General features: G+C 37.7%; 7 protein-coding genes across 7 annotated transcripts; 3 read left to right on the forward strand and 4 right to left on the reverse strand.

Annotated features, from left to right (window-relative positions):
• Positions 1-615: 615 nt before the first annotated feature.
• On the reverse strand, positions 616-3,349 carry FDP41_003716 (uncharacterized protein; the record flags this gene model as incomplete). The annotated part of the gene is made up of 2 exons (XM_044707051.1): positions 616-2,146; positions 2,280-3,349. 2 exons carry the CDS (start codon positions 3,347-3,349, stop codon positions 616-618), a joined length of 2,601 nt encoding a protein of 866 aa, XP_044561776.1.
• A 234-nt stretch (positions 3,350-3,583) lies between these two features.
• On the reverse strand, positions 3,584-4,543 carry FDP41_003717 (uncharacterized protein; the record flags this gene model as incomplete). Its single annotated transcript, XM_044707052.1, has 2 exons — positions 3,584-4,212; positions 4,363-4,543. The coding sequence occupies 2 exons, from the start codon at positions 4,541-4,543 to the stop codon at positions 3,584-3,586; spliced, it is 810 nt and encodes a 269-aa protein (XP_044561777.1).
• Positions 4,544-4,828: 285 nt separating this feature from the next.
• On the forward strand, positions 4,829-7,315 carry FDP41_003718 (uncharacterized protein; the record flags this gene model as incomplete). The annotated part of the gene is made up of 1 exon (XM_044707053.1): positions 4,829-7,315. One exon carries the CDS (start codon positions 4,829-4,831, stop codon positions 7,313-7,315), a length of 2,487 nt encoding a protein of 828 aa, XP_044561778.1.
• A 200-nt stretch (positions 7,316-7,515) lies between these two features.
• On the forward strand, positions 7,516-9,690 carry FDP41_003719 (uncharacterized protein; the record flags this gene model as incomplete). The annotated part of the gene is made up of 1 exon (XM_044707054.1): positions 7,516-9,690. The coding sequence occupies one exon, from the start codon at positions 7,516-7,518 to the stop codon at positions 9,688-9,690; it is 2,175 nt and encodes a 724-aa protein (XP_044561779.1).
• A 954-nt stretch (positions 9,691-10,644) lies between these two features.
• Positions 10,645-11,250, reverse strand: FDP41_003720 (uncharacterized protein; the record flags this gene model as incomplete). The annotated part of the gene is made up of 1 exon (XM_044707056.1): positions 10,645-11,250. The coding sequence occupies one exon, from the start codon at positions 11,248-11,250 to the stop codon at positions 10,645-10,647; it is 606 nt and encodes a 201-aa protein (XP_044561780.1).
• A 125-nt stretch (positions 11,251-11,375) lies between these two features.
• On the forward strand, positions 11,376-11,666 carry FDP41_003721 (uncharacterized protein; the record flags this gene model as incomplete). Its single annotated transcript, XM_044707057.1, has 1 exon — positions 11,376-11,666. The coding sequence occupies one exon, from the start codon at positions 11,376-11,378 to the stop codon at positions 11,664-11,666; it is 291 nt and encodes a 96-aa protein (XP_044561781.1).
• Positions 11,667-11,785: 119 nt separating this feature from the next.
• On the reverse strand, positions 11,786-13,378 carry FDP41_003722 (uncharacterized protein; the record flags this gene model as incomplete). The annotated part of the gene is made up of 1 exon (XM_044707058.1): positions 11,786-13,378. One exon carries the CDS (start codon positions 13,376-13,378, stop codon positions 11,786-11,788), a length of 1,593 nt encoding a protein of 530 aa, XP_044561782.1.
• Between the last annotated feature and the right edge of the window lie 176 nt (positions 13,379-13,554).

Raw genomic sequence — 13,554 nt, forward strand, 5'->3', positions numbered from 1 at the left:
GTGTTATTCTTTGCTTTTTACGAAACCGTGCTCTTTTTCGGGAAGATGTTGAATGTACAAGATGGAAACAACATAACAACATGGATATGAATACATTGCGAAAGATTGTACAATTGCTCAAAACGCAAATTATGCAGATACATACTTTGTGAACTGCAAGTTTCCTCGAGTCACCTCTTTGATGGGATGTAAACTTGAACAAGGTTCTCTCTCTTTGGAGGATTTGTTACCGCCTGTGAGCTAAATACATGTTCTGTCATTGGAGAGATGATTTCTTGTTGCGAATTGTCCAACTGTGTCATCTCTAAATCTAATTTAAACACTTTACAATATATTGGACGGATGTAATTTGATGGGATGTGAGACCATATGCTGCTTTATCTCCAAGAACGTCCATCATTATGGACCAAATGCCTCAGCAGTACAAGAGCAGTTGAAATTCCTTTAATGATCTTCTGCCTGTTAATATAGGTTGTTATGAAATGATATGCTTCATAAAAATTGGCAAATTATTCATCCAACAAGTATCAAGTAAGGTTGGAAATACGACCTGTTTCGAGCATAAAGATCACAACAAAAAACACTAGTTCAACTTCTGTATTCTTCGAAATTGTATTACAGCTCATCGAAACCTATCAATTGTCGTTCAACAAGAGCCTTATATTTGCCATTCTCGCGTAAAATTAATTGTTCATGTGAACCCTCTTCCACTACATTTCCATTCTCAATGACACAAACAATGTCAGCATTCTTTACAGTAGATAATCGGTGAGCAATAATCAGGACTGTTCGGCCTTCCATGAGACGATTTAGAGCTTCTTGCACCTCATGCTCAGTATTCGCATCAAGTGAGGAAGAATGTTCATCTAAAATGAGAATCTTTGGGTCCTTTAAGATGGCTCTTGCAATGGCGATTCGTTGTTTTTGACCACTTGATAAGGTCGTAGCGCCTACCAAAGTATCATATCCATCCTCAAAGGTTGAAACAAATTCATGTACATTGGCCTTCTTTGCAGCATCCATGATTTGTTTTTCCGTGGGTGGATTCTCTCGATCTGGCCATCCATAACAAATATTTTCACGAATGCTTGTGGAGAAGAGAGCTGGTTCCTGACTCACCACACCAATATTCTTCCTCAACCAAACAGGGTCAATCTGAGTGAGAGGAACACCATCGAGTGTAATTTGTCCCTCTGTGGGATCATAAAATCTCTGCAACAGTGATGCGATGGTTGTCTTACCTTGACCTGATTTACCTACAAGTGCTACCACAGTTGATGGAGACAATTCGAGATTCAATCGATTGAGAACTTGAGTTTCTTTTCTTGATGGATATGCAAAACCAACATCATGGAAAACAATGTGGCCATTGAGTGAGGGTAATTCTCGAGTGTGACTCTCCTTGACGGATGGATTTCTTCTTTCAATTTCGGGAATTCGTTGCAATAGCTCATGAACTCGAACAGTGGCTCCCAGAGCTTTTACAAGATCGAAAAATAAACTACTCAAAACGCCAAAGCTGGCTGCCACCAACAGTGTGTAAACAATAAAGGAAGTGAGAGATCCAACTGAGATTTCTTCGTCCAATACTAAGGAACCTCCATACCACAAGACAAGAATAATTGCAGCATTACCACAGAACATCATACCACCAGTGAATAAACCATTGATTATAGACAATTTTCTTGCAATGGTTAATGTGAGGTCAATGGCTGCTCCATACAAATTCACATGTTTTTCTTCCATGGTGAAACTGCGTACAGTTCTTAAATTAGAAAAAGTTTCCTCTGCGACATCGGTCGAGTTTGCCAACGCATCTTGCATTTGTTTCGACACATTCTTAATATATTTAGAATAAATTAAAGCCACAACCACAAGGATTGGAACAACTGCGAGCATGACAAGTGTTAATTTCCACGAAATGAAAAATAAAAATACGATTCCTCCAATCATTTGGATTACATATCGTAGAAACATGGAAAAGTTAACGGTGATGGCATTTTCCAAAGTTTTGGTGTCTGAGCTCAATCTATTAATTAATTCTCCAGTTTTTGTCACGTCAAAAAATCCAACCTCTTGCACAACAATTGAAGTGAATAAATTTTTTCTGAGACGAGCTACAGCACGTTCTCCAGCAAATGTAAAGCTAATGTGGATGCGGATGGAGTATTATTTGATCAACATTTCCGAATATTATTCGAAAAAAAAAGAAGTGGCAAGGATAAGAGCCAAAGCGTTAATCAAAATGAATCTTCTACGAAAACGTCAAATCAACCTACCAAAAGTTTCGAACCGCAGTAGTTGCTCCAATAGCTGCTACAATTCCAAACAGAACGAGTGCCATTTCATTTAAGAATGTTTTTCCTTGAGTTTGTGATGGAATTTGGTCAATAATCTTTCCTGCATAAATTGGTAATGCAAGCCCGAGCCCAGTGCTAATCAAGAGAAAGATCGTTCCAACAGTGGCAAGCCAAAATTCTTGAAAGGCCATCCTCACAAGCCACATCAACTGAGATGAATTGACTCTGGGGAATTGAGAGAGGAGTTTCAGAAGTAAACTTTTAGAGTTCGTTGTTTCATCTTCCATCACTTGAGGTTTCAAATAGTCGGCATACGGATCGTCGACATGGCTATCCGAATACAGGAGTGATTCTTCATATTCATTCCTACGTAATAATGGTTGGTGTGATTTCTTTTCACTCTTTGAGGAGGGTAATTTGGTTGTTCCTGTAATTTCAATTTCCACGTCGTCATCTAATCCTACATTTTGCATATCATCGTGCTCGTGATTGAGTGAAATCTTGACATCGTTTTTTCTCTTTGAATCATCTTCCTCTTCTTCATCGTCTGAGCCTCTCGGAGACGCCAAATGAGGAGGAGGTAATGGATGGCTGGTGGATGCTGATGCTGTTGGAGAAGCATCGTGATGGTGTTTAGAAACGAGGATTTGCTTTCGGTGTTGGGGTGGTGTCTCTAAATCTTGTGCTTCCTCTTCCTTGTTGATATTTTCAAATCGGACTCTCAATTTAGAACGATCGTCTTTAAAAGCAGGAGTTTTTTCTGAATGTGGTTCCTCATATTCATCATCGTCATTCTTGACATGGTTGCGGTTGGGTGTTGTTATTGTTGGTGATGAGATTTTGGTTGTTCCACTGGTTGTATTCATTATTACGGGTCGCTCTTCTTCATCATCCTCTTCATGTATTGTTTTTGTTGTTGATGTCAATGAGTGTAATCCTTTCTCTGAACCCGACGACGACGACGATGAGGAAAGAACCACATCATCCAATTCTCCAATGTCTTCTTCCTCTAAGAGTTGAGAACCCTTGTGCTTTTTAAATAAAGGCATTTTTTTAAAGAAAAGAGTTTTGATTTGGAAGTTGGGTCGTGCGTAACGGTTTGTTGACCTTTCTCGGAAAGATCACTTAACACGGAGAAGAATTTGACGAAACGTTTAGTGGTAGGAAAATAATAAATATGTTCATAGTCTGTTATTGACGAAAGCCATTTCGAGCTCGAGAAATGCTTTTCATGTGGTTGGGATTGCTAATAGGTTGACACTCAGAGCCATCGCATTGTACTATTATTGCTCATTCTTCTTGTTCTTTTGCTGTTCAATGCGTTGGTCCACATCTTCCAAATCAAAGACTGAGAATATTTCAACTTGAGAAAATATTGGATCTGCAAGCTTTTGTTTTTCAGGTGGTAAATCTTTTCGATCCTTACTTCTATCTACCAAATAGAGAGCTGCCTTAATTTCGATATTATAATCATTCTTCAACATTTTAATACCATCCAAAAGTGATGTTCCAGTGGAGAGAGCATCATCAATCCAAATTCCATAAATTACAGGTGAGTCAGAAGTTCTTGATGTGAATTTTTGCTCTCCTTCCAATTGTTGACAAGTTCCAGTAGATTTTCTACTTTTTCTAACATATAAAAAGTCAAAGGCTTCATAAACTGTTTTTGATCCTTGCTTCTCATGTAACGTGGATGCAAAGGCAGCAAATTGGCTCACTAACATGCCACCAGCAAGTTCCATTCCAACCAAAACCAGTGGTTGTTTGGAAGGGTCTTTTTGAGCTTCTGGTAAGTTTTCAGGCTTAAAGCATGGCAAGGTTTGTTGAAGATGAATGAGATAATGACCCAGAATTTCCATAATCTTTGGAGCCACTTTCTTATCCATGAAATTTGTACTTGCATTTAAATAGTCTGTGTTTGTAATGTTTTCACCACGAGTTCGGGATTAATGCATCCACACAAATTGCGTCCAACAAACATTCATTGATAGTTCATAAATTCAAGGATGAAAATATTCGGATCCGATCATCATCGTGATCAATCCAGCATCACTCTACTTACAAGGTAGATCAATTCCACTCGTAGCTTTAAAAGGACCCATCTTGACATTCCTCACAACACCATCTAACACTTCATCATAGAGGGATTGAGAAACTTCAACATCGGTAGTTACTTGATTTAACGGAAGCTTTTTTGATTTTCTCGCTTGTTCTTGCAAATGATGATTGGACGAAGAAGACATTTTTTTGTTACTAAAAATTCTCTTTAGGAATGGAAGATGAACTTTTATTGGGTGAGAAATCGAATTCTCAATTTGTGAATATTATTAATATCACGGAAGAACTTTTTAATAAAAAGTCCGACCATTTGTTTTCGCAAGGATCATTCTCTGGATCATTTGTTTTTGCAAGGATCTCCATTCTTGACGACACCGACAAATCAAGAAAATTCAACTCGATACTCGATGATGCATCATGAAGTAAGTGAACATCAAAAAGCTTTTTTCAATCATCAAACATTAAAAAAAATGAAATTATTCGCACTTGGAGAAGGATGTCATGTCCTCACCTTTAAAAACACAACCATCATGTTGGATTGTGCTTTGGATTGGGGATCATCGAGTTCTACTTGGGACTTTTTGAAGAGAAATATTTTGCAAGGAAATAATTTAAATTATTCGGAGGTGAGTCATGTGGGGGAATTGACGACCATGACCCCCACAAAAACCCTACTCAATCTTTTGAATAGGACTCATCGTATTTCTCCATTTGCAACCAACAATAATAATAGTAACATGAAAGGAAAACAAAATGATGATCATACAATTACTGCAAATTCATCGGTAATATTCAAGACTCCTAATTTTCACAAAATTGATTGCAAACAAATTGATATCATTCTTGTTACAAACCCTCATAATTTACTAGCATTACCTTTTCTTTATCAGCATTTAAAACAACAGGCAGATTTTAGAAAAGATCCAAACCCAGTAAAGATGCCTCCTATTTATGCCACAGAACCAACAGTACAATTGGGAAAGAAAATGATGCAGGAATTGCTTGCCTATGTGAAGCAAAGCGAACATTTAGAATTATCGAGTATTGACCAAATTATTCAAATCACAACTAAACAACAAAAGAAAGAGTCAGATTCTAGAAGTACTGATTTGGTTCCCCTCTTATGTGAAAAGTATATTTATTCTGATGAGGATATCTCGAAAGTTGTCGAGAGCATGAAGAGTGTGAGTTATCAAGAGCGAATTGCTGTATTTGGAGGAATTTTCCAAATCGCTGCTCTAAGCAGTGGTTATAGTTTGGGGTACTGTAATTGGGTGATTCAGACAGAATATGAGAAGATCTTTTACATGAGTCATAGCAGTCGGTCGGGCGCCCAAGTTCGTCATCCATCCGAATTAGACTTGTCTCTTGTGACTCCTCAATTCACCTCAACAACAGGCTCCTCGAATGGAAGCGTATCTTCAGTAGTGCAAACCACGTCAGGCAGCGGATCCATGATCAATCTTGTCATGATCGTTTCCAACGTGTGCCCAAAGAGTGAGAAGAATTTATACTACTTTGAACAATCCTATCAACAGATTGCAGCAAGAATTGGTGGAGGTACCTCCATGACCAGTAAGAGTCAATATGCCATCGATACTGAAAATATCAAAATTGTGAAACCATTCTGTCACTACTTCCCTGAAGCGACACTTAACGACTTTTGCAGAATTATTGGAAAAACGATCGAATCAGGGGGAGATGTACTCATCCCATGCCACACGACAGGTCTCGTCTATGATTTGATTGACTTTTTGTCGACCTATTTCAACTCTGTACATTTAGGAAATACCCTTATCTATCTTGTGTCTCCAGTTGCAGATCATTCGATACAGTATGCCAATATCAGTGCAGAGTGGTTATGTGATTCCAAGATGGATAAGACCATTTCTGCAGAATCTCCCTTCCTACACACGAATTTGCTTCAAAACAAATCTCTCATGACCTTTGAGAGTGTGAATGCTAAATTTATGCAAGTCTATCAACAGAATAGAAGTTCTCATCCATGTGTAATATTTGCAGGTCATCCATCGTTACGAATGGGAGATATTTTACAACTCATTCCAATCTTTCAAAGAAATACCAATAATGCACTCATGTATATTGAACCAGAGTACTCCTTCTTTGATGCCATAGAACCATTCATCCCTACATCTCCAAATCAGCCATCCATGAAGTTTATTCACTGTCCAATTGATTTAAGACTGAAAAATAATGATTTGGTTCATATTGTGAAACAACTTGTTCCTCAACATCTCATTTTGACCAATGTATCCATCGATATTCAACCACAGCAAATTCATCAAAAGAATGTTCTCTCACCCAACACTGAACTTATTAGTGCTCTCAATGGTTATCAAACATCGAGTACATTACTGAACTGCTTAGATATTAGGATAATTTCTAAATTTGTGACCGAGAAGATGCATGTCATTTCCACACCAGGTACCTCTGCAAGATATGGCATTGATGGTGACGACATTCTTTCCATTAAGAAACATCACATGAAACGAAAATATGAGTTGGCCACCATTTCCTCAGAACTCGCCAAAACCATCTATCCAAAGTCTGTGAAAGGGGTCTATGTTTCTCGTGTCACTGCAAGTCTCACCTCAAAGAATGGTAAACACTTGTTGGATGTTCCAACACTCTCAGAGGATATTAAAGACTCCACAACGGACGAATCCAGTAAAAAGAAACGAAAACAAGAAAATACAGACCTCATGGTATTTGGCGACGTGAGTGTGGAGAAAATTGTCAAACATTTACAAATGGAAGGTTTTGACAAAATTTCAGTCCTCTCTGACCCATCCGAATATGGCACTTACACCATTGAAATTCCACAACTCGACTCTAAGATTATTTTCAATGCAGAAGATACCACCATTGAAACACCTGATGAAACATCTCGACACTATCTCAAAGAACTGCTCATGCAAAATTTGTACATGTTGTAAGTGTCCATGAAATAAATTTATTGGAAATGCATTCTCATTCCAGCCTATTCAAACCATACATGCATTGTCATGATGATACGCCTTTAGTAAATGAATAATACCCAATGATAAATGGATGGATGGAGACAAGGTGTGAACCAAAAATCAGATTTTTTCAGGAGTGTGTGAGGTGTGGTCCCGACTTGCTGAAGAAGTAAAAAATGTCTTTCACCGCCTACTTTAGTTATCAGGCGAATTTAAAACCTGCTTGGAAGACGTTCTACATTTCGTATCCGGAGCTGAAGAACGCACTGCATCATATTCGGGATGAAATGACTTTGATGAAGGAGGAGCAAAAGAAGAATAGGAGGCTGAGGAAAATGCGTGGCACTGGAATTTTAGAACAGGCGAGACAACATCAGTCATTGAGCAGTTCGATCGGAGTAGATGCAGTAGGTGATGATCATCATGTGATAGAAGAGGTGGATGAAACCCGAGGATTGTTGAGTCATGATAAACTATTAAATACCCGAAATGGTTCGAATAACAACATTAATAATAATTCGGAACAAGAACAACTGCAGCAACAACAACACGATGATTCTACCAATCAACCTGTAATTATGGATGATTACTTTTTCAGACTAGAAATTGGAGAGAGTTTGAACATGGATATTGAAAACTTCAAAGCCATGTTTAAGAAGGATATTGAAACTGTTTTTAGCAAATATAATTCAGAGCTCAAGATCATTAATGAAAAAATTCAGAGAACGCAGAAGGAGTTAGCAGAGGCCAGAATGAGGCCATTCTTCAACAGCGAGTCAGGACCTAAGCTCAAAGAAAAGTTTGTGGCCATCTACAGAGAATTGGAATTTTTATATAGTTTTTTGCATGTAAATAGAATTGCGAGTAATAACTTATTAATGAAATTTGAATTTTGCGGAGAGCATTCACAAGAATTATACCAATGGTACAATGAACAACCAAATGCTGATTTCAACACCAATGAATTGAAACATGCGATGGAAAGCGTGGAACAAATATTTGCCAAGTATTTCACATCATCCGATCAAACAAAGGCTCTTTCATTTCTCAGAGAACCATCCACCCATCACACACACAGCGATACTTTTAAGTTGGCTCTCTTCATTGGAATGGTAATTCCAATGTTTATCATTTTGGTTGCCATGTGGTTTTTCAAAGAACCAAACTATGACCAAATTCCTGGATTTTTCGATGTTTTACCAATTTTCCGTTCGATTGGTCTCTATATTTTGTATGGATGGCTTTATGGAATTAATTTATTTGTGTGGGAAAGGTTTAAGGTGAACTTTGCTTACTTGTTCGAGTTTGATCCTGTGAATCATTTGAAATCTATCAAAATTTGGAAGACTGCTAGTGTTTTGACAGTATTTTGGTTTGTGTTCTTCTTCCTCTACTTGTCCACAGTGAAGGGCTATTTAACAATTTTAGACGCTAAATGGTATCCTCTCATAATGGGTTTAATGATGATATTTATTGCGGTGTTGCCCATGCATTTTGTTCACCTTAGTGCTCGATATACTCTCCTGAAAGTGTTAGGGAAATTATTAATTACTCCTTTTGGCCACATTAGATTCAGAGAATTCTTTGTGGCTGACGTATTGACGAGTATGGTCATTCCAATTACAGACACTGCTTACATGCTGTGCTATTATTTCTCAAACTCTTGGAATGGTGGAGAGAATAAGTGTCACGATTTCAACAAATTTCTTGCTCCATGTCTAACCTTCCTTCCTTTCTTGTGGAGAATGTTACAATGTTGTCGAAGATTTTACGATGATCATACACAGCGCAGTCAATTATTGAATGCTCTCAAATACATTGCTGCACTGGTGGTTATTCTTTTCAACACATTGCATGCCAATTTGGAAGAGAACGATTCATGGGGTCCATTCCGATACATTTGGATTCTCGTGATACCTGTGAGTACCTTCTACGCCTTCTGTTGGGATATTCTCATGGATTGGGGATTGTTCAAAGTGAAAAAAGTGAAACCAGAAGAAAGAGCACGAACTCAATTAGATGCCCTTAAAAAGTTTTTCACAGAACAAACCATTTGTGGCTATCGCTTTACCATGCGAGGAAGAAGATTGTATGGCCGTTCAAAGATCATCTATCGTGTGGCCATTATTTTCAATTTATTTGCAAGATTTGCATGGGCTGGAACCATTTCTACTTTTTTCAAGAACAATAAGGAATCATTGGCCATCTTGTTTGGAAGTGTTGAATTGATGAGACGATGCAGTTGGAGCATATTCCGTTTGGAATGGGCTGCCATTGCAAACGACGAAGGATGGCGTAAACATAATTTCGTTCCTGGCATTCCCATTTACAACATGTATAAACAACAGTAATCACAACAATATATTTGACTCTTAGGATTGATGTGAAAAAACCATAATTTTAGTATTCTTGACACTTATCATACGGTGTGCACCAAATGCAATCAAGCAGCAACTCACAATTCAAAAACACTTTGAGCGAGTCATGTACATGTATTAGTTGTGAGCTCTTTTCAACCCTTTCCTTTATAAGACATACCATCAAATTTGAGTGCATGACATCTGTCAGTCTTTTGTTAGAGAGGTTCATCACCAATCATCTTCATTCGTTGTCAATGGCCTTAAATAAATCAAAACTCGACCTCTCAAGTATGCGCGCGTGCCAATTCAAAACCTCACCACAACCAGCACAAAATATGGTGTCTCAACGACTCTTCTCGCCTTTTGTTTCTTCTTCTTTTTCAAAAACTCCCAAATGGAAAGGGATGGGGTGCTTTTGGATTGAAGCAATCCACAGGAACGACAGGAATGAAAGATGCGAGTATTACGATGGGTTATGGTACGAACAAGATCAATGAGGTGAGTAGGAATGGTTCATGTTTTTGAGAAATAATATGGTAATGTAATGTGGATATTGGTTGTTGTTGATGATGGTTTGATATGTCCTTGTTGATGACGCGAATAACGTTGGTGATATTGAAATATTTGGTTCACAAAACGTTTTTCTCGCCGAATCAATAATTCCAAAGTACACTGCCTCCACCAATGGTCAACCAGCACTTCGATCCAAAAACTATTTCACAACTGTAGCCTCTAATGTGACTCTCGGTGTCAATTATTTGTATGTGGTTAGAAACTTGACACGACCCACTGGAGCTCCAGCCGATTATTTCGCCTTTGCAAGCAACATGGTCATTGATTTATTATTTGCTGGAAATCCAAATCAAGTGCCAACAAGTCCTTCAAGTTTCCTCTCTCACGGCACTGGAAATTATTTATATCTTTCAAATTTTGCATTCTCACACGTCACAACCACAGTGTTTTGAGTTGATCTATGCATTGGAAGAAAGCTGGAATGACATTCAAAATGTTTCTACTTCCATAAAGTCTGACAGAACAGTATTTAAGGCCAAGATATGCACATAGTTTTCTCAAAATAGGGTTGGCAGTTGGTTGTTCTTTGGTACTTGGATGAATTCTAATTTTTGATGAACCGAATTTTCCTTCAATTAAGTGAGAACGTGGAAGGCATGCGCCAGGTTCAATACTTCTAATGTTCTTATATGCTGCCTTTCTGGACTTAGCCTGAGCAACAGCAGGGGATGCAGCTGCTCCAAAACCAACACCACACAAACCACTATAGCTTCCCACCAAATACAAGCAGTTGTAAGATTCAACTCTTCCACCAGTCGTCATTTTACAATTTCTGGAAAGTTTTAGAACCTTTTCTTCGAAAGAAACATCTGTAATAGCATCCTTTTGGCCATGATAGATTTCAGGATCTTGAATATCATCAGCAAGAGGAGGTGTGACAGGTGGTTCTCCATTGTATTCATAAAGTGATTCATCCCAATCAGCATCAATATCAACATCTCCAAAATAGCCTTTTTTCAACTCCAGCGAAATTGTCATAAGTAGGTTGCAATTGCACTCCAACTTCATGCTTCAATGGTCGCCCTTCTGTAATAGCTTGAAGATTTTCCATTTGTTTAGAAACTTGTCTTTCATCAAATTGATAGAAAAAATATGGTGCGGTAATGTACAATGTGAATTGCACAAAGACTCCAAGTTATTTAATTCCTGTTCCTCCAGTGACACCACCTCCAACACCTCCAACACCTTCTCCAAGTGTAAAGCCAAAACCTTCCTTGTCGAATGTGAAACCAAATCCTTCGAGTGTGGTGAAACCTTCCAATTCAATGAAAAATGTGAGTAGTGACGCAACGTGGAACAATGAAAATGCTGGTGGAAATTGGTGGTGGAGAATGATCGCATTATTGTGTGGATTGGTCCTAATTGGAATGATTGGAAAGAGGCCAATGCCTTAATGGAGTGTGTCATGTTATTATTACAAAAAAAGGCAAACAATGAAGTGTTGTTGCAATTAACACTAAAAGCAATTTGAAACATTTACAAACTGATGATGTGACACCTTTGGTCCATGTCATTATTGAATATTACATTTGGAGGAAGGTCTCTTTTGTGCATTTGTTACTGAATCGGAGGGAGGAAGGGGTTTTTTCTTGGGTTCTTTTAAGGAAGAAGGAATTCTTTTGGCTACTTCTTGTAATTCTTTCGTTATCTTGTAATACTTTTGATCAATGTCAGACATGTCTTGATAGAGTTTTCTCTGTTTCACTAAAAATTCGCTCTGAATCTTATGCTCTGAAGTCACAATAAATTTAAATGTGAAAAAGTAAGAGAATGCAATCGCTCCAACAATCATAAACAGAAAATTCAGCTCGTTAAATTGAAACAGGACAACACTAACCACAATGATCACAATATTTAACATGATCTGTTGCTTCTTGAGTTTAGGCTGCGTATTCACGAATAGCAACGTTCCCACAACAGTTGCACCAAAAAGAAAATATGCAATTAGGAAAAAGAACACTCTCGAAAGATTGAAACAAATGATAATGAGTGAAATGATGGTTGTCACAACAAGACCGTTGGCTTGTCTCTGTTGCAAAGCTTGTTTCTTCTCTTCCTTTAACTTATTTTGCTCATGGACATATACTTGTTTTTCATTTTCAGCCTGACTTTTCAGCTTTGTCATCTTGTAATCCATTAATACTTTACAATATGCATATATAACATCAAGATTTTCAATACCATTATTTTCAATGTCTTCTGTTTTAAATCCCAACGTTCTGATTTTTCGATTTTCAATTTCATTTCTCCAAAGATATGGATCTCGAAAAGCTTTATAACTTTCTCGACACACTCTCGACAGACGTATCATATCAAAAATGTCATCAAGGAATGCAAAAACGCTAAAGAAAACATCGTGTGTCCACATGGCCTTTGCATTTGCATTCCATAATCGAATCGATGGATCTAACACGCTTGTCTTTCTTTCCACTACTGTTGACATCATTGTCTTTGTAGTGGTTGGTAGAATTGCAAAATCTTCATCATCCATCCATGGCTCATTATTTTCTTCATCGCTACTTGTATTCCAACCATCATAGTTATACTCAAAATTTGTGAGTTGATGTGACAAATGCATGTTCTTGATATTTGGTAAATTCTGTGGTCGTTGTTTTTGCGATAAATAGTTGATCGTAATTTCATCATCCTCATGATTCAACCGTTTGTTGTCCCTAATCATGGCATTATTGTCCACATAATTTAAATTGAAAGTTGCTGCTGAATTCAAATCATTCTCGTAATGATCTACAAGTATTCGTCTCCTCCGAGAGAAATTTGAAACGGTAGGATCATTCTCTACTTCTCGGAAGAGAACTTCATAATGAGGTTCTTGTTGTACATGATCATCCTGCAGGAATGATGATGGACAAGAGGTTTGATCAAACTCATGAAATGTATCTTTGCCATTCTCATCAGTTAATGGTGGTGCTGCTGATGGCCAATCGTCCTCTTCCTTTTTCGGAACTAGAGGGTTAGACTTGATCCATCCATCCATCATCATCCTCTCATCATCAGCGTGATGAGAATGCATATGATGATCCCATTCCTCCTTTTTCTGAATAACATTCTGTTTGGAAGATAACTTGGTTCGCCATTTGTTGAACATTTTTTTTAAATGTATTAATTATTGTTAATTTAAATATGAACAATGAAATGCAAATTCTTTTTCTTGTGGAGTTGTCAATTCTTTTATTGCGAATGATCGTTTAATGCTGAACAATTAGAACAAGTTTTGTTGGTGGTTAGTAGTAGTACAAGAGGTTGGTCGTTGTCATTAAAATA

Source organism: Naegleria fowleri, assembly GCF_008403515.1.
Source record: "Naegleria fowleri strain ATCC 30894 chromosome Unknown tig35, whole genome shotgun sequence".
NCBI lineage: Eukaryota > Heterolobosea > Eutetramitea > Acrasida > Naegleriidae > Naegleria > Naegleria fowleri.